At 36.1% G+C, this 21,761-nt stretch overlaps 1 protein-coding gene across 2 annotated transcripts in view; it reads right to left on the bottom strand.

The window, feature by feature from the left end:
- Window positions 1-21,761, bottom strand: part of BORA (BORA aurora kinase A activator) — a 28,510-nt gene that overhangs the window by 6,082 nt on the left and 667 nt on the right. The window contains exons 2-10 of one of the 2 annotated variants that reach the window (XM_047080593.1): window positions 20,645-20,812; window positions 18,779-18,885; window positions 15,788-15,833; window positions 12,782-12,863; window positions 8,263-8,328; window positions 6,878-6,934; window positions 6,237-6,463; window positions 5,541-5,673; window positions 2,595-3,202 (exon numbers count right to left, since the gene is read on the bottom strand). In XM_047080593.1, coding sequence (XP_046936549.1) covers window positions 2,595-3,202; window positions 5,541-5,673; window positions 6,237-6,463; window positions 6,878-6,934; window positions 8,263-8,328; window positions 12,782-12,863; window positions 15,788-15,833; window positions 18,779-18,885; window positions 20,645-20,812 — 1,494 coding nt within the window. The remainder of the gene's footprint in view (window positions 1-2,594; window positions 3,203-5,540; window positions 5,674-6,236; window positions 6,464-6,877; window positions 6,935-8,262; window positions 8,329-12,781; window positions 12,864-15,787; window positions 15,834-18,778; window positions 18,886-20,644; window positions 20,813-21,761) is intronic. The other variant, XM_047080603.1, reaches the window with a different exon arrangement.

Genomic DNA, 21,761 nt, shown 5'->3' with positions numbered 1-21,761 from the left:
TATCTAAAAAATGTACTTCTCCTCACAAAGATACCAGAAAATTTGTTCCAGTAAAGTGTGAGGTAAACCAGGAAAGAGAAGGATGGAATGTAGAAAACAGGAGACAGAACACAGGAAAGGGGAAGAGAATTCCCAGTCTGATGAAGGGAGATTCTAGAATGACAGCTGTGCACCACCACACACGGAGGCCAACCCGTCCACCCAGCAAGTCAAGAGACCCTGGGAAAATGTGGCTGTCTTCAAATGTTTAGAAGCTTACCTTTGCAGTAGGAAGACAAGAACACCTGAAAACATTTTTAAACTACAAAATGCTCTGCAAAAGGTTAAGATTATGATATGGCCCAAAGGGTAAAACTGAAACTGACTGGTAGATAAGATATCACAGACAGAAGCATATTTTATCTCAATGTGGGGAAGAGATTGTAATGATAAGAGAAGCCCGAAAATGGACCAGTATACCCCTGGCAGGTACTCAAGCAGACAGTGGATGATAATTTAGTAGTGATATAGGCTTCCAATGAGTAGTTGAATTAGATGATCAAAGTATATGGCAGTGAAAGCATTTTATGATCCTTCTATAAATGCTCTGGAAAAACAAAAAAAGGTAGTGAGGAAAAGAGAGAGAAAAAGAAGTTAACAATACCTTGAAGGCTAAGTTTGACTCTAAGTGCTTTTTCATATAGGAACCAAATTTAGAAGCTAAAATATATAAAAGTGATTCTAGTGTATTTTTCCTGAGCAATGATCCTAGAAGTCAGGAGAGACCATTATAGACATAAAAATCTGAGCAGATGATTATATTTAATTTGGGGTCATTTAGGATCCCCCTGTGAGTTTTAAACTTTAGCATTCCAAACCTGACAGCACTAGGGCATTATAGGGTGGTAGGAGAATTAAATGAATGACTACAGATAAGGTGGTTGGGAGAGCGCCTGACACACTGAAGCACTGTGTCCGTGTTAGCTATTACTAGAAGTCCGTCCAAACCTGGATTAAATAACATGAACTCTAAAGCCATATTGCCAGGATTCAAATCTTGCACCACCACTTATTAGCGATATAGGTAAATTACTTAAACTCTCTGACCCTCAGTTTCCTCCTCTGTAAAATGGGGACAACAGTCCACCTATTTCATAGGGCTGTTGTGAAGATTCAATAAATTAACATACGTAGAGTACTCAGAATAACGCCTGGCATACACTAAGCTACATAACTGTTAAATGTTGTTACTATGAAATGGCAGGTGAGAACTATCTTTTTGACTGTTTTAAAGTTCTCAGCTCAAAGACTATGGCAATTGGGGTGCCTGGTGGTTCAGATGGTTGAGCATCGGACTCAATTTTGGCTCAGGTCATGATCCCAGGTTTGTGGGATCAAGCCCTGTGTTGGGCTGCATGCTGAGTACGGAGCCTGCTTAAGGTTCCCTCTCTCTCTCCTCGGCCCCTCCCTCCCTCCACCCCCCTGCTCGCACTCTTTTTCTCAAAAAAACAAACCAAAAAACTATGGCAATTAATGGAACAAATGTCCTTCTGAAAGTCAATGCTGGCAGGGTGCCTGGGTGGCTTAGTTGGTTAAACGTCTGACTCTTGATTTCGGCTCAGGTCATGAGATCACGGTTCGCGGATTCGAGTCTCCCATCAGGCTCTGCACTCACCGTGTGTAGCCTGCTTGGGATTCTCTCTCCTGTTCTCTATGTTCTCTTTGTGCTCTCTCTCTCTCTCTCAAAATAAATAAACTTAAAAAAAAAAAGTAAGTGCTGGCTATGAAGTTTACTTGTCAAATGAATCACGCTTTCCTGTTGTCAGATACTGCAAACTGGAAATGTGTGATTAAGTGAAAAATGTTGGTTATAAATCATTTTTAAAAAGTACAAAAAGCATATACATAAAAGTCCTTTAACTTGTTTTTTTCTTCCCAAACCATATAAAGGAAAAATAGAACTACTGAAATTTTACAAGACAAGTACCTTACCGGGAATTGAATTTCCTTGGTGCTAGCTTCACACGAGAGGGGGAGATGAATCCTGAGAGGTTGCCTGACCCTAGCACTCTGTAGAAACAGAGCAGCTTGATTTCTTTTCTGCTGTCATCCTTTCTTACTCTGAATAAGTATCAGTTAACGTGAATACTAAATACGCACCATCAGTCCAAATTAAAAAAAACAACTAACCCTCTTAGTATCACCGTGTATGGGTATTTTTTTTAAATGTTACATAATGCTACAGTCGCCACATTTAAAAAAATTTTTTTTTATGTTTATTTTCTGAGACAGGGAGAGAGAGAGAGAGAGAGAGAGAGAGAGAGAGAGAGAGAGAGAGACTGAGTGCGAGTGGGGGAGCGGCAGAGAGAGAGGGAGACACAGAATCTGAAACAGGCTCCAGGCTCCAAACTGTCAGCACAGAGCCTGATGCAGGGCCCGAACCCATGGACTGCGAGCTCATGACCTGAGCCAAGGTGGGACGCTTCACCGACTGAGCCACCCAGGGGCTCCTGCTACAGTCCTCACATTTAACCCATTTTCTTTCTTAGTACAATCTTTGAGAAAAACAGAGTACAGGAGAAAGTAAAGGACTCCAGAATATTAAATTATCTTACCTGAATGTTACTGCTTTCACAAGGAAGGACGCTGCTTTCTGCAAGAGGTGACATGCATATGTGAGAGTTTTCAATACTGAAGGCAATCCCACTCACAAAATCAGTCATGGGCAAACTCCCATTATCAACTGGCTCCTTAATCCAAGTGTTCTCATCTGCTATCTCTACAGGATCAACCATGTCCACAGTGTTGTTCTCCTTCTCACTTTCAACATCCTGCAACAGTGCTAATTCTTTCTCAGAAGCACTGGACTGATTCTGTGTGATAGACATGGCGGTCACTACTACACGTGTGCCACGTGGAGAAGTGTCACTGTCCAACTGCCGCAGGTGTGCAGCGGTGTCCATGGCTGGTGATGAGGCATCCGTGGGAGGAAGATTCACTTGGTCTTCATTTTCACCGTGAGCCTCAAGGGGAAAGGGTATCCGAATCAGTGAGGTCCGATACTGAGTACTACCCGTACACATTTCGAGTCTCATAGGAGACCAATTCTTAATTGGTGAGCAACCATCTATATAAGGACTTCTGATGCACGGATTAGTAATTCCGTTAGAATTTGTTGTTCCAGACGAATTATCAGGAGAATGAAAAGTAAACTTCCTTTGTTCTAAAAGATTGGAAAGGAAAAATTACATCACAAAAACATACAAATAGAAAAGACATTACTGAATGGTAATTATCGTGTTTTAATGCCAGAAAAATTGAATTTCTGTAACACTGTACTATTTACTTAAGTGAAATTTAGGTGTTAAAAACAACAGTGCAAATGTGTCTCTTTAAGTAGGGTAAGACTCTTCAAAAAGAATTCCTCTGGTACTTCCTTTCAATTATCAAAATAATTTACTTCCTGAAAATTATTTCTTCATAAACATATTGCTACTATAATATATTATATATTATATTAACATTGTATATTACTCATTTACATATTCACATACAATATTATTATAGTAACAATACTATTCATATACAAAGAAAATACTGGATAAATCAGCTGACAGCTACAAGTTAATAGCTGTACCTGGTAAATGAAGTATGTAAAAACCTTGTGAAATACTACAAGCAATTTGTTAAAAGGCAAGCAAAAAACTGTAGAATAGTGTTTGCAATAACAAAGAATTTAAAATGGAGCGCCTGGGTGGTTCAGTCGGTCGAGTGTCTGACTTCGGCTCAGGTCGTGATCTCAAGGCTTGTGAGTTCGAGCCCCGTCGCGGTCAGCGCAGAGCCTCCTTCGGATCTTCTGCCTACCCCACCCCCAGCCCTGCCTCTGCTCTGGCCCTTCCCCACTTGCGCCTGCCTCTCTCTCTCAAAAATAAATAAATATTTAAAACAAAACAAAATGAGTCAAAGACCTTAACAATGATAATCAAAATGATAAAAATGCTTTACAATGTAATACTTCTTATAACTTCATTGGCTTAATGAAAACAAAAATTAAAAAAAATAAATAGGCAAGGGGTGCCAGGGTGACTTGGTTGAGTGTCCGACTATGGCTCAGGTCATGATCTCACAGTTCGTGGGTTCGAGCCCCATGTTGGGCTCTGTGCTGACAGCTCGGAGCCTGGCGCCTGCTTCGGATTCTGTGTCTCCTTTACTTTTGCCCCTTCCCTGCTCGCTCTCTTTCTCTCTCTCTCTCAAAAATAAACAAACATTCAAAAAAAAAAAATAGGCAAGATCCCATAACCAATCCTCCCAATGGTAAATAAACATACGAAGTGTTCAGCCAAACAAACAATAAAAAATATTGAAGTTAAAGCAATAAGAAAGCATTTATTCAACAAAAACAGTAAAATACTAAGAATCCCTCCCCCCAAATAAATGGCCAATAAATATTCAGAAAGAGTTCAATATCATCATAATCAAAGATACAAAAATCAGTAAGAGGCATTTTTGTAATATACCAAACTAAGAAACCTCACAAAGAATGGTAATACCAGTGTTTCTAGACGGGAGAAACTGACTTTCTTACATACTGTTGATAAAAATTTCAACTGATACAAACTTTTATGTAGAAAATTTGATAAAATTCATCCAGAGCCTTAAAAACATTCACCCCTTTTGATCAAATAATTCTACTTCTGAGAATTTAACCTAAAAATATAAATATGTACAGTACAATGTAAATACAAAAACAATCAGGTTTTTGATAAAGAAAAATTAGAAACATTTTAAAAGTTATCGATGGCTGAAAACAAATGATGCATTCATGATATGGGATATTATATAGTGATTCAAAATCTTTGTTTCAATAATAAATAAAATACAAATAAAAATAAAAATAAATGATTTCAATGACCTATGAAAATATTCATGATACCATACTTTGCTAAAAAAGCAGAATACAGAACTGTGGTCCGTGTATATCTATCTCCACACAAAAGTACATGTGTAAGTATTTATATAAAAGTACACATACATACATAAAGACTAACAAAAGTAGTTTTTAGGTTTCCAATTTTATTATGAATAGCTTTTGATTGTGAATAATTTTTTCAAAAGAAGCTGTAATTTTTTTCAGAGATACTGACATAGCGTAAAGAGAAATATATAAATCTCCACACACTATACCTTAAAACCTTACTCAAATGTATCTTTACAAAATATGAATATCCGATTACCAAAGCCTGACCCTACAGGTCAGAAGGCATACAGAAACCAACTGAACTCTAAAATTGCCATCTTTCTTTGATTCCCTTTATAAGAATGCTTGATGTAATACTGCTAATCAGATTACCTGTGTTTAATAGTAGCACAGAACTTTGCTGAGAATCCAGTTTTTGAAGGTAAATTGTTCCTTTAAAAAAAAGCCAGTTTCTAAATTTCAGAAGGTGAGTGGAGCTCACCTAGTTAGAGCTCTATAGTTCGAACAAGCTAAAAAAGAACCTCTTTAATAACAAATAATAGTAACATGAAATTTCAAATAGGTATTTTATTCTGAGACATACCCGAGAGCGGAGTCTTTCCTATTTGAAGTGCAATTGGCGAGAAAGTGGGTGAAGAAATAGGTGAAGGGCTGGTTATACTTCCCAAACTGTATTTTTTTGTGCTCCCCTGAATAGGGCTGGAAGAAAACTGCCCCTGTGATAAAAATAAATAAATAAAATCACATGGTTCTCTTTCTTAATTTGTTATATACACCATATGTTATTTATCTTCATCTTCAAAACACACTTATAAAGTAGGTGATACAAAGTTTGGTCATCCACCAAAAGGCAAGGCATCTTATAGCAAGGACAATTAAGAAGACTGTTACAAAAATTTTGAAATAGAGTCTGTTAATCAAAATAAAATATAAATGCAGTGTTTAAACAAACCATTCTATTTCATCCTAGCAGCTGTTTATGAACAACTCTAAATTAAATTACTCCATTAATGGCAATCCAGTTGTGGGATACTGAGAATCTTACATAGTTCAGTAAACAACTTACACTGAAATTTCTAGAGACTCGTGACAAATCTGGTCATCCCATATACCTCTAGATCAGAAACAGAATCTGACCAAAAACACTCCTAATGACAAAATGTGAACTAGCCTAATCCTCATGAAATATAAAATCCACAACAACCATTCCTGGAATGTAAAATGAGCATCGAGGTCCATCTCATAGCAAACTAACCACCACTTTTAGTGCACTTCTTACCGAACTTGGGGTCTGCACAGGGCTCCTACACCGTACAGGAGATAAATCTATCGAATAAAAAACCTCAAGTGAGGCTTGAGCACCACTGCGAGGACTTCTGGGAGAAGCTGGAGGTAAGGAGTCAGAAATACTTCCATTGCCATCTAAAAATAGCTTTCTTCTGAGGGATGAAGAACTGAGGTTTCCAGGAGACTGATCTGAAAATTCATCAGCTCTAAAATAGTCACCTATATTTAATGTTAACAGAATAAAAGGCAAAGCTAGTCATTTTGAAGAGCAATTATGCTTCAGTTATATGATTTTTTTTTAAGAAACCAGCATGTACTGTATGTTTGAATTTTGTTCAAAAAAGAGGGCAAGGTTTAATTGCATATGTGACGTTGGCAATCTGAAATTATTCTTTTTTGAGTACTTCATGATTAGTATAGGTAATACCAATAAGATGTGCCCATGAATAGTTTATGTCTACAGTAAAATTCATTATCACAAAAAGGCTAATTAAGGCCATGCTAAAAGGAGAAAGTTCAGGATGGTTTCCCCACTTCTTTAGAGACATTGCCACCTATTTCCATTTACGAAAAGCCATCAAAATAAAACCTTCTACTTAAGTTATTAAAGGTTTAAACAAATACAATACTTACCTAATACATTTTCTAAATTAAAATCCACAGGAAGAGACAGCAATGTCTGACAAGCAGCTGGAAGCAAGCAGATAAATAAATACAAACATAGATAAATCAATGCAAGCATATTACACGCAATTTAGCATGTGCTTCCCAATCAACCATCTCCCCATGCTGTTTCAGCCAAACTGAATGATTTCATTTATGTATTCTATTAACTAACATGCCAACTTTCTTTAAGCAGTTTCCCCCACTTTCCAGCACTGATATAAACCTGATAACGCCAAGAGTTAATTCCTGGTTGTACTGTTGGTGCTGGATTCAAAAAAGAAGCCAGCCTAAGGCACCTGAGTGGCTCAGTCGATTCAATGTCTGACTCTTGATTTCATCTCAGGTCATGATCTCACAATTCATAAGATCAAGACCTGCACTGACAGTGCAAAGCCTGCCTGGGATTCTCTTTCCCTCTCTCTCTGCCCTTCCCATGCTTGTAAGCACCCTTTTCTCTCTCTCTCTCTCTCTCTCAAAATAAATAAACTTAAAAAAAAAAGAAGCCAGCCTATACACCTGACTCTTCAATAACATGGATTTCAACTGCATGGGTTCACTTAAATGTGCACATTTTTCAATAAATACAGTACAGTACTATAAATGTATTTTCTCTTCCTTAGGATCTTAACATTTTCTTCTAACTTACTTTATTGTAAGACTACACTACATAATACATATAACATACAAAATATGTGTTAATCAACTATGTTATTAATAAGGCATCCAGTCAACAGTAGGCTATTAGTAGTTAAATTTGGGGGGGAGTCAAAAGTTATATATGGGTTTTTGACTACATGGGGCACTGGTACCCCAAGCCCCCAAGTTGTTCAAGGGTCACCTGTATTTGGGGGTAGATTTCCTAATATCCGCACATATTTTTTTTTTTTTTAAATGCTGTCCCAAACCAGAAAACAACTCACATGCTTTGAACAAGAAAACAACACATTGAGGTGCCTGGGTGGCTCAGTTGGTTAAGCATCCAACTTCGGCTCAGGTCATGATCTCTCAATTCGCAAGTTCGAGCCCCGTGTTGGGCTCTGTGCTGACAGCTCAGAGCCTGGAGCCTGCTTTGGATTCTGTGTCTCCCTCTCTCTCTGCCCCTCCCCCCCTCATGCTCTGTCTCTCAAAAATAAATAAAAATGTTAAAAAAAAAAAACCACACACACACACTACTGCTATTTCTAAAACTGGCAGGATATATCTATTCTGATTATTTTTTAAAATGAGCTTTCCTATAGTTCATTCATAATTAATTTCAATTCCAGAGTAAAATGTTATCACACAAACTGAATTTAAAATCAAATGTAGTTTAATGTGGAACATTCTTCATTTTAGATTATATTTATACTTACCATTGCTTTTCTCAGCATGGATGGTAAGCTTTCTTCCAACTGGAGATTCACTAGTTATGTTAATACCTGTAAAACATTTTAAGTGTCAAATCTTATATTTTATATTCTTCATTTACTTTAGGATTACTTTTTCCAGAGTAAAAAAAATGAACAGAGTGAAAACTTTTACTTTACGACATTTAAAAAATAAATGTCTGCATATATAATAATTTGGCATGTTTCTGTTAGTTTTTTAACTTTGAGGGAGCACAAAGATAAAACTTAAAGGATTGCCACAGCAAATAAGGAGGCACCAAGTAACAATTTTTAAGGAAAGTACGGTTACTCTCCATTATGTTAACCTTAAAAGATTGAGGATGCACGTTAGCATACCTCAAAGTCCTCAAGTCCTCTGTTGCTTAATGTTTTTGCAATATGGGTTAGATAAATTGTCTGAATTAAAATGCCAGATCATTTTGACAAAACCTAAAATTTGATAAAACCATGCTCAGTTTTTTTTTTTCATAACAGGAGTCAACAGTAAGTGAAAATAATTTTTTTAACTGAAAATTAATGACTACTAAGTTTTGTAACTTGAAAATAATCAAATAATAAAACAAACACACAATGAAAAAAATGACTAATATAAACAAAATAAAAGGGAGGAAAAGGCACGGAGAAGAAGAAAAAAAAACTCCAGAAAGCTTAAAACAACATTACAAAATATAGTAACTTAACAAACCTAAATAAATAAATGGGTGAATGAGTAAGTGGGTGGACGGGCAAGTGAATTAAAGCCTCCTATTAAATGCTATCAGAATAAATAAAAAAGAAAATTCTACATTCAAATGCTTTCTTTGCTGTAAGCAGTGTGACCTTCTATAACAAATATAATCAAGGCACTATGCTGCCGAAAACTCTTATGTCCTTCAGTCTGCAGTCCAAACACCTTAGCACCGTAGGAAGCCCTTCAAAACCTTGTCTCTGTCTCTAGCAGAGTCGTCCTCCAACTAAACACTAGTTATTTGAACATCTTAAAAAAACAGGTGGCTGGGGTGCCTGGGTGGCTCAGTCAATTAAGTGTCCGACTTCAGCTCAGGTTCTTGAGTTTGAGCCCCACGTTGGGCTCTATGCTGACAGTTCAGAGCCTGAAGACTGCTTCCAGATTCTGTGTCTCCCTTGCTCTCTGCCCCTCCCTCTCCCTCTCAAAAATAAACATTAAAAAAAATTTTTTAAGATAAATAAATAAACAAACAGCTTCTCTCTCACATTTAGGTATTTCTCATACTATTATGACTTTCCTCCCTCATTTGCTGAGTCCGGCTAATTAAGTCTCAGCTTAAATTATCTTCCAACAGCATTCCTCCTCTGACCTTCTTAGATTAGAAAGACACCTACTGCAGCACTATTACGCTTTTCAAATCTTTTGCAAGTGTTTCTTTGTTTTCCCCAGAAGGACTTTTTTTTTTCAATATATGAAATTTATTGTCAAATTGGTTTCCATACAACACCTAGTGCTCATCCCAAAAGGTGCCCTCTTCTATACCCATCACCCACCTCCCCTCCCTCCCACCCCCCATCAACCCTCAGTCTGTTCTCAGTTTTTAAGAGTCTCTTATGTTTTGGCTCCCTCCCATTCTAACCTCTTTTTTTTTTTTCCTTCCCCTCCCCCCATGGGTTTCTGTTAAGTTTCTCAGGATCCACATAAGAGTGAAAACATATGGTATCTGTCTTTCTCTGTATGGCTTATTTCACTTAGCATCACACTCTCCAGTTCCATCCACATTGCTACAAAGGGCCATATTTCATTCTTTCTCATTGCCACGTAGTACTCCATTGTGTATATAAGCCACAATTTCTTTATCCATTCAACAGTTGATGGACATTTAGGCTCTTTCCATATTTTGGCTACTGTTGAGAGTATTGCTATAAACATTGGAGTACAAGTGCCCCTATGCATCAGTACTCCTGTATCCCTTGGGTAAATTCCTAGCAGTGCTACTGCTGGGTCATAGGGTAGGTCTATTTTTAATTTTTTGAGGAACCTCCACACTGTTTTCCAGAGTGGCTGTACCAGTTTGCACTCCCAGCAACAGTGCAAAAGGGTTCCCGTTTCTCCACATTCTCACCAGCATCTATAGTCTCCTGATGTTCATTTTGGCCACTCTGACTGGCGTGAGGTGATATCTGAGTGTGGTTTTGGTTTGTATTTCCTTGATGAGGAGCGACATTGAGCATCTTTTCATGTGCCTGTTGGCCATCTGGATGTCTTCTTTAAAGAAGTGTCTATTCATGTTTTCTGCCCATTTCTTCACTGGGTTATTTGTTTTTCGGGTGTGGAGTTTGGTGAGCTCTTTATAGATTTTGGATACTAGCCCTTTGTCCGATATGTCATTTGCAAATGTCTTTAGAAGGACTTTTTAAATAAGCTTAAGAAGACAATAAAAGGAGAAAAAAATTTGATGGTTTTGATTACATCAGAATAAGAATTTCTATGCAACCAAAGACATGAAGAACAAAAATGGTGTATATATGGCGGAATGAGAGATGGTATTTCAAATGTTTAGAACCAATATAACTATGTTATACAAGGTGTCTTAGACATTAACAAGAGAAAAAAGACAGCAAATCCACTAAAAATATGACCAATAAATTATTAATAGGTATTTTACAAGAAAGAAAATTTCAAAGATCATTAGTATATGAAGAAATGAAAATTTCAACAATCACTTAGAATGTCAAACAACCCATAGGAAAGGCAAGCATGTGAAAGATGGATAATGCCAAATGTTGGCAGGGCTGCGGGGACACAGGAATCCTAGGCACTGTTACTGGTTGTGTAGACTGTGCAGTCATTCTGGAGAGCAGGGGGGCACTGCCTAGTCAAAACAGGGAAACACATAGCCTATACCCTAGAGATTCTCAGCCTGTGTGTACAATTTAAAGAAAATCTCACTGAAGACCATAAATAAAAACACATGATTATATTCATTGAAGTGCCTTGCTGCATAAGTATTAGTAATAGTAAAAGTTAACAGTATAAGCCAATGTGAATAAACAAAACCATTCTTGCCTCTGAACACAGTATAGAGACCACATAGGAAGGCTGATTCATCTGTTCAAAAACCCAAAATAAAAGTAGTGTCTATGAAAATGTCACCTTGGATAGAAATTTTAGGGCTGGGAGGGACATTAACAGACAACTATGTCGTTCAATTCCTTTGTTTCACAAGTAAAGAGCTGAGGTCTAAAGAGATTGAATAATTTGATCCAGATCAGCCCTACAGATTTAAAGTAGCAGGAGGTCTCCCAGCCCAGGTCTCCATCTACTACTGCACGCGACCTTCGGTTTATAATGGCTAAGAATACAGAATCCAACTAAGAACGCCTAGTTTTGAATCCAGGTTCTACCACTTCTATCATCTCTGTAATCCTGAACAAGTGCTTTCACCTTTCTAAAACGAGGTTTTCTCATCTATCAAACGAGGCCAATAATAGTACCTACCGCAGGTGAGCTGCTATAAGGAATTACTGAGAGTACTTAGCACTGTAGGGCACATGGAGAGTGCTCAAGCCATTTTACCTATTATTGCTGCGTTTTTGCTAAAGAAAGGAACAGTCTCTCTTATACTGAGAGCATAATTAATGCATGCTACATAAAAGAGTGGGCAACTTCACTGAAAATGAGCCTATATGTATAATACTCTAACATTGCTCACAACTCAAAGGACATTGAGAGCAAATACAACCATTTCCTGGGGGTGGAAAAATATTTGAAAGATTCCTGGCTTGTCCTTCAATTTCCTTACCAATATTGCAGATAATCAGCTATATTCTTTTGCCCTAGAGGTCAAGTGTCCATACCTCCTCTACCTTTTTAAGAAATCAGTAAATTAGCAAAAAGCAAAGCAATTTAAGAATCTCGTTTTAGAAATTAACCTTGAAAATTAGGCAGAAATCATTAACAACTCAGTTCTTTATTCAATACCAACTATTTCTGCATCAATGAATCCTCTACAACCACCATAACTGATATTCACAACGGTCATGAAGAAAAAGTTAAATCAGAATAAAATGGCCCCAAATAAGAACTCAGTACATTTTAATCATGTTTTAAACTGTAACCTTTAAACAGTTTTTTTTTTATTAAGTTTATTTATTTGAGAAAGAGAAAGACTGAGTGTGTGCAAGCATGAGCAGGGGAGGGGCAGGGAAAGAGGGCTCTGTGCATTTGACAACTCTATACAACTCTGTTGTGCTGTGTTCAGAAGCATAGCTACCATCTGTCACCATACAATACCAATACAGTATTCCTGACTGTATTCTCTATGCTGTGCCTTTTATTCTCATGACTTGCTCATTCCTTACTTGGAAGCTTGATCCTTAAAAGGTTAAATCTTCTGGTATCCACAAATCTAATGTGTATCAAGCCCCTTACCAAAGCAGACAAGTGGACACTTTACTATATATTGCTTTATATTCACTGAGTTTTATGATTCTATGATTTTTATCTATTCATATGATTTTTAGCACAACTCACATTTACTGGAATGATACTCTGAAAGCTGTTTCCCTTCATGATCAGTCCAAGGAGAGGGTACAATGACATCTTTTGTGAAAAACTAGAAAAATTAAAGTCATACAATTAGGCGTGAATTCCTCCCAAAATATAAAAAGTATCTGTTATTTTCAAATAATCAAATAATCACCAAACATGTTACACAGACTTTATAGTTACATTTAAAAATTTTAATACTTAAAAGCACAAATGACCAAAGGTGAAATAGAAGAAATTTACAGTATACATAGAAAGAGAAATGTTAATATTTCAACCACTTAAATATTTCAACTACTCAATATTAATCGAAGGGCAGAAAATATTTTTAATTCCTCCCAACTTGGGTGGGGGAAGGTGGGGATGACAAAAGGGAGGATGAAGAGGAAAGAAATAAATGTAGATAGATGTATACAGGTAAGCTAGTATGAATGGTGTGCTGGAACTGGCTTACACTGGCTCTCAAAATCTAGTAAGTTTTCAGGAAATTTGTGCATCAGTTGTTAAAGCTAATGTTAAAAACTTGTAAAGTTACAATTAAATAAACTATATCAAAAATAAAGGTAATATATACCCCAACTCATTACCTGTTAATTATTTTACACTTATGAGGACCCATGCTCTTGACATTATGTCTTTTGCATCAGTATGGTATAACGCCCACATATAGTGGTGCACCACTGCCCTTGTTTTATCATTCAGTGATGTCACGTCTCAAAACCGGCCATGGTTGGAGTATTTACACTACAGACAGCAGGAGTCTCTAAAACTCATACTCTTACCACACCCAAAGGGCCAGTTGTTAAACATTAACTGGTACACCACTGGCCAGTATACTCAAATGGAGATAAAGCATTTGGATACGTATCTTTCCTTTTTTGTCCCAGATATAAAATAAAGCCTACTACAAGATTTTCCTCTTCCGTCTCTGTTTTAGAGGGAATTCAAAACATTTTCTTTCCTGTATTTTTTTTTTTTACAGATGTAATTTTTTTAAAGTAATCTCTACACCCAACGTGGGACTCACCCCCAAAACATTTTCTTTATATTTTGCCATACATACGATAAAGAACTAATTTCCTTGACACGAGGAAAGATATGAAAGAAGAGGGGAAGGTGGCAGAGATTATGATATATACAATTCCCAGAAAACAAAAATAAAGGACCCATAGACTAATGAAGCAATGTATTTAGTTGACTCAAAATGAAAGACATACAAATCCAAATTAACAAGATGAAATTTTTAAAGTGTTAAGAATAACACAAATTAAGGGTTCGAAAATAATCAGTATTGCAGATAATGAGAAAACAGAAAGTACCATAATGCGGCCTGGAGTAAAAACTGTTACCACCTTTTGGGAGGGCATTATAGCAAAATTTATCAAAACTGAAATTACAAACAAAGCCTCTGACTTAGCAAGTATGTTTCAATTACACAAAGATGTGTACAAGTGGGTTCACTGAACCATTATTTGTGATAGAACACCAAACACAACCTAAACATCTATCAATAGGGGCTGACTTAGGATACGACACATTCATACAAAGGAATACTACATTATTATTAAAATCAAATGTGCTAATAATAATAAAAATAAAAAATAAAAAATAGTAATAAAAAAAACTAACATTATTAAGCCAAAAAAGCAAGATGTAAAACAATACGAGAATGATGATCCTATTTATGCAAAACTGTTAGAGGCCGTTGGCTATTATATATATAAAATTAATCTGAAAGTATAAATATCACAAAGTTACTTTCAGGAAGTAAGATGGGAAACAAGAAGCTCTTCGTTTTCATTTTATAATTTTTCTTTGAAGTCTAAATTTGTTTTGTTTTTACTACCTACATGTATTTATTCTTTCAAATACTTATACATTTAAAAATATTTGTTTCTGATATATTTGTTTCAGATACACTGACCCTAATCTTCAGTCTGACTTCATTTTCTTGTAATTTCTACTAAATTTCCCTTTAAAGTTGAGGATTCAAAAGGGAAAGCATACTTCCTAAAATGTTGGGAAATGGGAACCAGTCTGAGAATATCTAACTGTGGTGGAATCAAGTGATTCGATCAGAAGGCAAATTCTGAAGTTTCTGGATAAAGAAGTAAATAATGTTTGAGAGCAGTACAGTATGTGAAATGGTTTTTGAAGAAATAGGCTGTATCTGAAACACAAAGGGAAAATATCGACACTAGAAAAGTAAGTGCAGGAGGGGGAGAACATCACTGGATCTCGAAACACTCCACAGCCGAAGTCTTTGGGGTGCAGAAGGGCCAAATACAGCTAATGAATAGAGGGAAGCAGAGGGGGCTAGCAAGGGAAAAAGGAAAAATAAATGTTGCCATGACATAAAGGGAAATAACTAGATTGCTAATCCTTATTTACGCTCTAAGAGAAATTCATCAAACAAAGGAGCAAGTGAAAAACTTAGTTTATTATTTTTATTAAAAAAACCCACAGACCCTACATTTGGAATATACTTTTTTCTGTTTTTCAGTAAGGTATTTTATTTCATGAAATATATTGTATGTCTTAAAAATTCAAATTAACAGATAAAACCATTACCAATGCCAATCTAGACTTTCAGGTCTGAAAATATTCAACTTCCTCTACATAAACTCCAACTTGAAACCAAAGCTTGTGCTCATCAGTATTCTGAAGGCACAAGGAAGACAAACTGTGCTAGGCCCGGAGAATGAAAAGACAAACGAAGTACAATATTGGCCAAAAAAAATCCCTTAGTCTAGGGGAGAGAAGTATTAAACCAATCATTACAATACTGTAAGCGCTCTAGGAGAGGCAGGGGAATGGATGAACAGCATCGTCTTATGGGTGCACAGAAGGGAGCTTGACAAAGCTGGGGACAGGCCAGGCTGGTGGGGATCTGGAATGGCAAATGATTGAAGGAAGTCATCCTAAAAGAGGGGACATGCATGCAGAATTGACGCTTAACTGGCTTAATGATCAGTAACAGTTTTAAGTTACCTCTTCAATGGCTTTTTGTCTTTTGTCTTCCACATCTTTATCTATTCTATACAGAGATAAAGGAGAAAAATAACCATGCCATTACTTCAGCTGATTGAACATTTGAAATAATAAGCTTTCAAAGAAATACTTTCCTTCTGTTGAAAACTGGCAAATGTTAAGCTCATCTTAAAGAAAAACTGGTATCTTATCACATTAGTAAATGACAGTATTTAGATATTTGGCACTGGCTGTTAGGCTTACCTCCCTCTTTTCCATTCAGTGTGAATGGAAGAGTATTTTCTTTAAAAAGGCTTACAGTGATATAATTTTTAAATTACTAGTTACAACATAAAGTAATCTGAATAAACCTCATCCTTTAACCATCACAAATTAAGAAGTATTTCATTCTACAGAAATCTAAAAATTGTCCAAATTCTTTTTCTTCAATTACTGCAAGTTTATCATAGCTATAATTTTAGAATGAACTCTTACTCTGAAATAGAAGAAACGATTATCCTTACAGTTCTGAATAAAGAGGCAAAATTTTTATTTATGAAATAAAATACTGACAATGTAAAATTCTGTCTAGATGAATTTTTTTCACTTTGATACAATATGCAATATAGCAACACAAATTTATCAGCTACGTAACATGTCAGGTCTCAAGTACCGGGCACAGACCTGCTAAGAACAGAGCAGTTAGCCTTGTAGGACTTCTTACATCTGTTCCAGGAGAGAACATTTGCTTTCTGTCAATAAATTAGTAAAACACTTCTTCTTTTTACAACAATTTATTTTCTCTCAAAAATTTTCATGTATTTTTTTTTTGTGGCTTAACAAAAATTATATAAGAATGTATGTTTCAGAAACTAAAATCAAATGAATTTTTCAAGTAAGGGAATTATGAGAAATTAGATTACAATGATAATCCACACATCTCAGCTTGAACAACAGCCATCTGGGGGGCAAATAAATCAGTTTTCTTTACCTTCTCATGAACACAACCAGGTCAAAATGACAGTGCATAATAATAACAGCATGTAGTATTTAGTACTTAGAGTATTTAGCTCTGATTTAGTATTACCTCATTCAGAAACATTTTGCTGCTTCATCAGAGGGACTTTAAGAACCTGAAATAGTCAAGTGACTGCTAGAAGCAGTGAATATCGGTTTAGGCAAATATTGTAGAACCTGATCACGGGAGGTTCTAAGAAGTCATACAGGACAGAGTATCCTGACCATTACATCACAAAACACTGGCATGATGCATATAGGTTACTGGTATGCCTTCAATGAGTCCTGAGTCAGGGAGGGCCTTTTCGGGATTATTAACCTCCCGTATGGCCAGACTTATTTGTTTGCACTCGTCTGTCTTACAGTTATCATTTTTTATGTGTAGCAGTATCAAAAGGGTGGGAAGCACTGAAATTGGGAACTCATATTACACAGGAAGAGACACTGGAAGCCACTGTTTCTAAGAATGAATCAACACATTTTGTTGAGAATGTACTCATTATCCTTGGTAGAAACAATAACCATACATTGAATTACAATAGTAATTAAAATTAGGGTCTTTACCACTCTTTTCCCCTCTTTTGTATTACAAATCTATCTACTGAAATACACCAAGATTCTTTCCATAAACCTACCTAAACAATACATCATTTATTAATAAATATAGAAATGTTGTGTCACACCTTTGGTTAATTGTATTGTTGACTCTCTAGATGGGAATAATAGCCTATCCTACTTCAGTATTGCTCAACGTGCTAAATAAAGACTTCATAACTGATAGATTAATAGCTATCCATGGTTGAGTATACCAAGAGGCAAATAATAAAGCATATATTTTGCGTCAAACAAAAAAAATCAGCCTAATTTGTAACTCATTTGCTTTTAGATATTCTTTTTTTTCACCTTCTCTTCAAAACTGTTATTTACATTTAATTAAAAATTCTTTAATGCTGTCCCCATTCTTTTCCCTTTCTACTACACTTTGGATGGACATGAATTATGAGTGAATGGTCATCAAGTTACTGAGCCAAGAGAGGAAGGGGCAGAAACATCCAGACGAGTATTTGCAAAAACATCTTATCAGGTGTGCATTTTTGTGTGACTGAATTCTGAAGTTAAGAGGTAAACAATTGTCCATTATTGTGGACTGACAACACATGTACCTTGGGACTGAAAAATAAAAGCTGGTCTTACCAGTACTCAATTGTTTCAAAAATTAAAAAAAAAAAAAAATCAAACTATAAAACTGACATTAACAAGAATCCCCCAAAACTACTGACAAAGGCTATTATTTATAATTAGAGTTTACAGTAAATCACAATCAAAAAGCTAGGTCTGTTGCACCAAAGAAGTGCACGTTCTCACTACACTGGACATCATCACGCAGCACAAAACACAAGTCTGGGGCACACTATGCTTAGAAACAAGTTAAGGCTGCTCTGATTACTAGGTTGACTTCAACATGATGTAATTCAGATCCCTAACGGTCCTATATCAAAGCTGGATAATGTCTAGAAAAGCTCTCTGTTGCTAACGGATACCCTTTCATTCAATGTGTCTTAACTTGGTAAAGGGATTTTAAGCTTCCCCAAACACAGATGGCAATGAAAGAATATTTTGCTTTACCCTACCACCAAAAAAATAAACAATACAAAAATTAATGGGAGAAGCCACAACCATGTAGAATGATACAAATTTCAAAATGTTCTTCCTTCTACCAAGTGCTGGAAAGCATAGTTGTCCCGTAAGTAGCAGAGGAAGATTATCTCTTAAAACAAAAAAAAAAAAAAGGTTCCTACTCAGGTTTAGAACTGTTAGCAAGAGAATCTTTCTGGATATAGTTCTTTGAATTTACTCTTCATTTAGATACAATAAATGTCTATCAAAAATTTTCTTCCCTGGTATCTTTACATATAAATATATTCAATCACTGGAATTTCTGATGTCCCTTTGAAAGTATGTTATTACACTTAGACACAAGAAAAGAAAACTTACCGAGAATGACTTAAGTATAAAGCTTGACGATGAATGTCTTCTGGGTCTATTTCTACCGGATTTATTACAGCTAGTTGATCAATAGACCATCTAAATTTCCCTGGAGTCTTAACAAAAGAAAGTGAACCTATAAGTAAAAGCAAACTAAAATAGTTCATCACAATGCTAACAACTGTCAGCTTCAAAAATAATGTGAATGGTTATAATACAAAAGTATTTTAAAGCTCATATTTTAAAATTTGGCTTTACCAGTAAATTAAATGGCAAATGATAATCAAATCATAAAACCAACTGACTGGACCATATCTATTTTAAAATACCCAAATCTTCCATTTGGGTGATTTTTGAAATTACATAATAATGGAAAAAAGTCACAGTAGAATAATGAAGTATAGAAATTTCACAATTAATACTCATCAGTGATGCACCATGCCCAAGTAAAAATCTTTTTTAAGAGTTATCATAGGTCTTTACTTTTACTTACGAATGAAGTGAAACTAAACGAAGTACTAACTACAGAAGTGCCTACAAAGGTTCATAAAATAGTTGATCCTTAAAATAATTATGAATGGTAATCACTGCTGCTTTTCTGTAGTCAACTATCCAACTGAACCAAAAACTTATCCAAAACCTAATCTGTAATTCAGAATGCATTTTTGACAAAAATCAGGCTTAAAAGGTCAACATGCCACACATTGTGGCTTTGAGGATTAAGTTGCAGCCAATCCATTATCTATTCTATATTAACAGATAGCTAACATTTAATAAGGTTCAATAAAAAATCACGAGGTCAGATTCATGACTCAATATAAACTACATAACTGTAAAACTTTCCTTCACTTGGTCTTTGTTTAAGCTGGTATGAAAGTGTAGTATATAAACAGCCACACACTTGGCAGTTTTTCTAGGTAATTTACTAGGTTAAGAGATTATAATTCAAAAGAACTCCAGTGTTCTTGCTCTTGTTAGGTGGCAAATAACAGCAAACATAACCTAGAGGGATGAAGTCTTCCCTAACCTCCAAGAGAGCATTTTCCCTTCCATATCACCCTTGTGTTTAACCACTAATCGTGGCACATATATTGTTTTGAAGTCCCTAGATTAGTTATGTCTATTCCTTTAGAGTAGAGGTTGGCTTCTACAATCCGCAAGCTAAAAATGGTTGGAAAAACTAAAAGGATATTATCATTTCATGACATGTGAAAATTATATGAAATTTAAATATCCATAAAGAAAGCTTTATTGAAACACAGCAAGGTCTCATTGTTTACATATTGCCTATGGTTGCTTTTGTGATACAAGGCATAGGTGACTAGTTGTAACAGCAACAAGATGACCTGCAAAGCCTAAAATATTTACTGTCTGGCCCTTGACAGAAATAGTTTGGTGATCTCTGTATTAGAATACAAGCTTCTTGAGAGTTTGTGTCTGATGACCCTGACTTGTTCTCTATGTCTAGCACTTTATCGAATACAAAGCAGCATTCAAATAGGTTTCCTGAATAAATGAGAATAGATAATTAGAGGACATAGCTTCTCCTGGAATATGGTATTAGTTAATATATCAGCAATCATACTATCTAGCTACACCTAGTTACAGGAAGCCAACATATTATCTACCGAATAAAAAAAAGGAGAAATGCTAACAACATCAAAAAAACAAAAACAAACAAAAACAAAAAAAATCCACCTAGCTAACTTATTTTTAGCCCAACCACTACACTATAGTGAACATTACAACTAAAAAAGCACATTCCAGATATATGTGCTCCATGATAAATTTCTCCCTTAACTTGTTAAGAAAGATGTTTACATTTAAAATAGTTTGTAAGCACTAACTTATAAATACTAGTCAAGAATAACTTACTGGTAATTTCGTTGATTTAAAAACAGAAGGACTGGAGAGCGTTTGTTCATGGAGATTAGAATAATCACCAGGACTTTCGAAAGGATTCAAAACTGGGATCCTTCCTGGAGTTTCCGGTGTTATTTGCATTTTTGAGTCTTTGACATCTCCCATAGCACAGAGAGAAAACTAAAAAGAAATAAGTATGGACAATAAAACTATAAAGTTCCACATTCACTGGGACAACTAAAATGTATTCAATAAGCATATTTCGCAAAAAAAAAAAAAACCCTCAAAATCTAACGCTTTTGGGTTTTTAAAAAAAATATAGTTTACAAAGAGGCATCACATCTAGTTTCTAAAGCGATCCTTAAAATAACCTTGAAGGCTAGAGAGGTATGGTAGTAGAGATACCATTTTGCAGAAGAATTAAGCTCAGAGAAGTTAAGTGGCATATAAATAGCAGTCAGCCAAATATGAATGTGTTCAGGATCGATCTGAGGCAACTAAATGTTAACAACAGACACAAAACTCTTTTCAACTAAAGGACTTACACCTATGGTTTCTTTATTTCACATCTCGAAGCATTTTGAACAACCTTCGGATATCCCAGCAATTGCCTATTAAACTGCAGTTACTAAACAACAGTTATTTACAACAAGCAAATACGAGACGAGGAAGCCTGTGCACGGGTGCCTTTCCTCCACATTAGCACCAATCAAGTAAGTATGACTGATGAGGGCTAAGAAATTAACCGCCTTTGGTTGCCTCTCCTCAAACATCCTCCTTTCGCTGACTTCCAGGGTAGAAGGCGAGACTGCATTGCTTTCAGTCATCGGGGGATACGACCGTGGATAAAGAATCCACTTCTTGGAAGGCTGAAGCAGCTGGTTTCGTTGGGTGAGGGGCAGGGTGGACACTCAAGCCAGTGTCACCCCCAACGCTACACGATCATACTTTGGCGTCCCCCCCCACCCCCCAACTCTTCCTCACCTATTCCCTCGCTGCTCCCATTCACCCCGGGGACAGTGGGCAGGTGGGTTCCGAGAAAGGAAAAGTGATCTCTCCAATTCCAGACAAGAGGAAAGGCCAGGGACTACAAAGAACATACCTAGTAGTGTGTGTAAAAAGGAAGCCC

Source organism: Lynx rufus, unplaced genomic scaffold, assembly GCF_022079265.1.
Source record: "Lynx rufus isolate CCGP_SWC_20201006 ecotype Redwood Valley unplaced genomic scaffold, mLynRuf1.p SCAF_1, whole genome shotgun sequence".
Classification (NCBI taxonomy): Eukaryota; Metazoa; Chordata; class Mammalia; order Carnivora; family Felidae; genus Lynx; species Lynx rufus.
The sequence above is the reverse complement of the archived record's forward strand: the minus strand, read 5'-3'. Positions and strand labels throughout refer to the sequence as shown.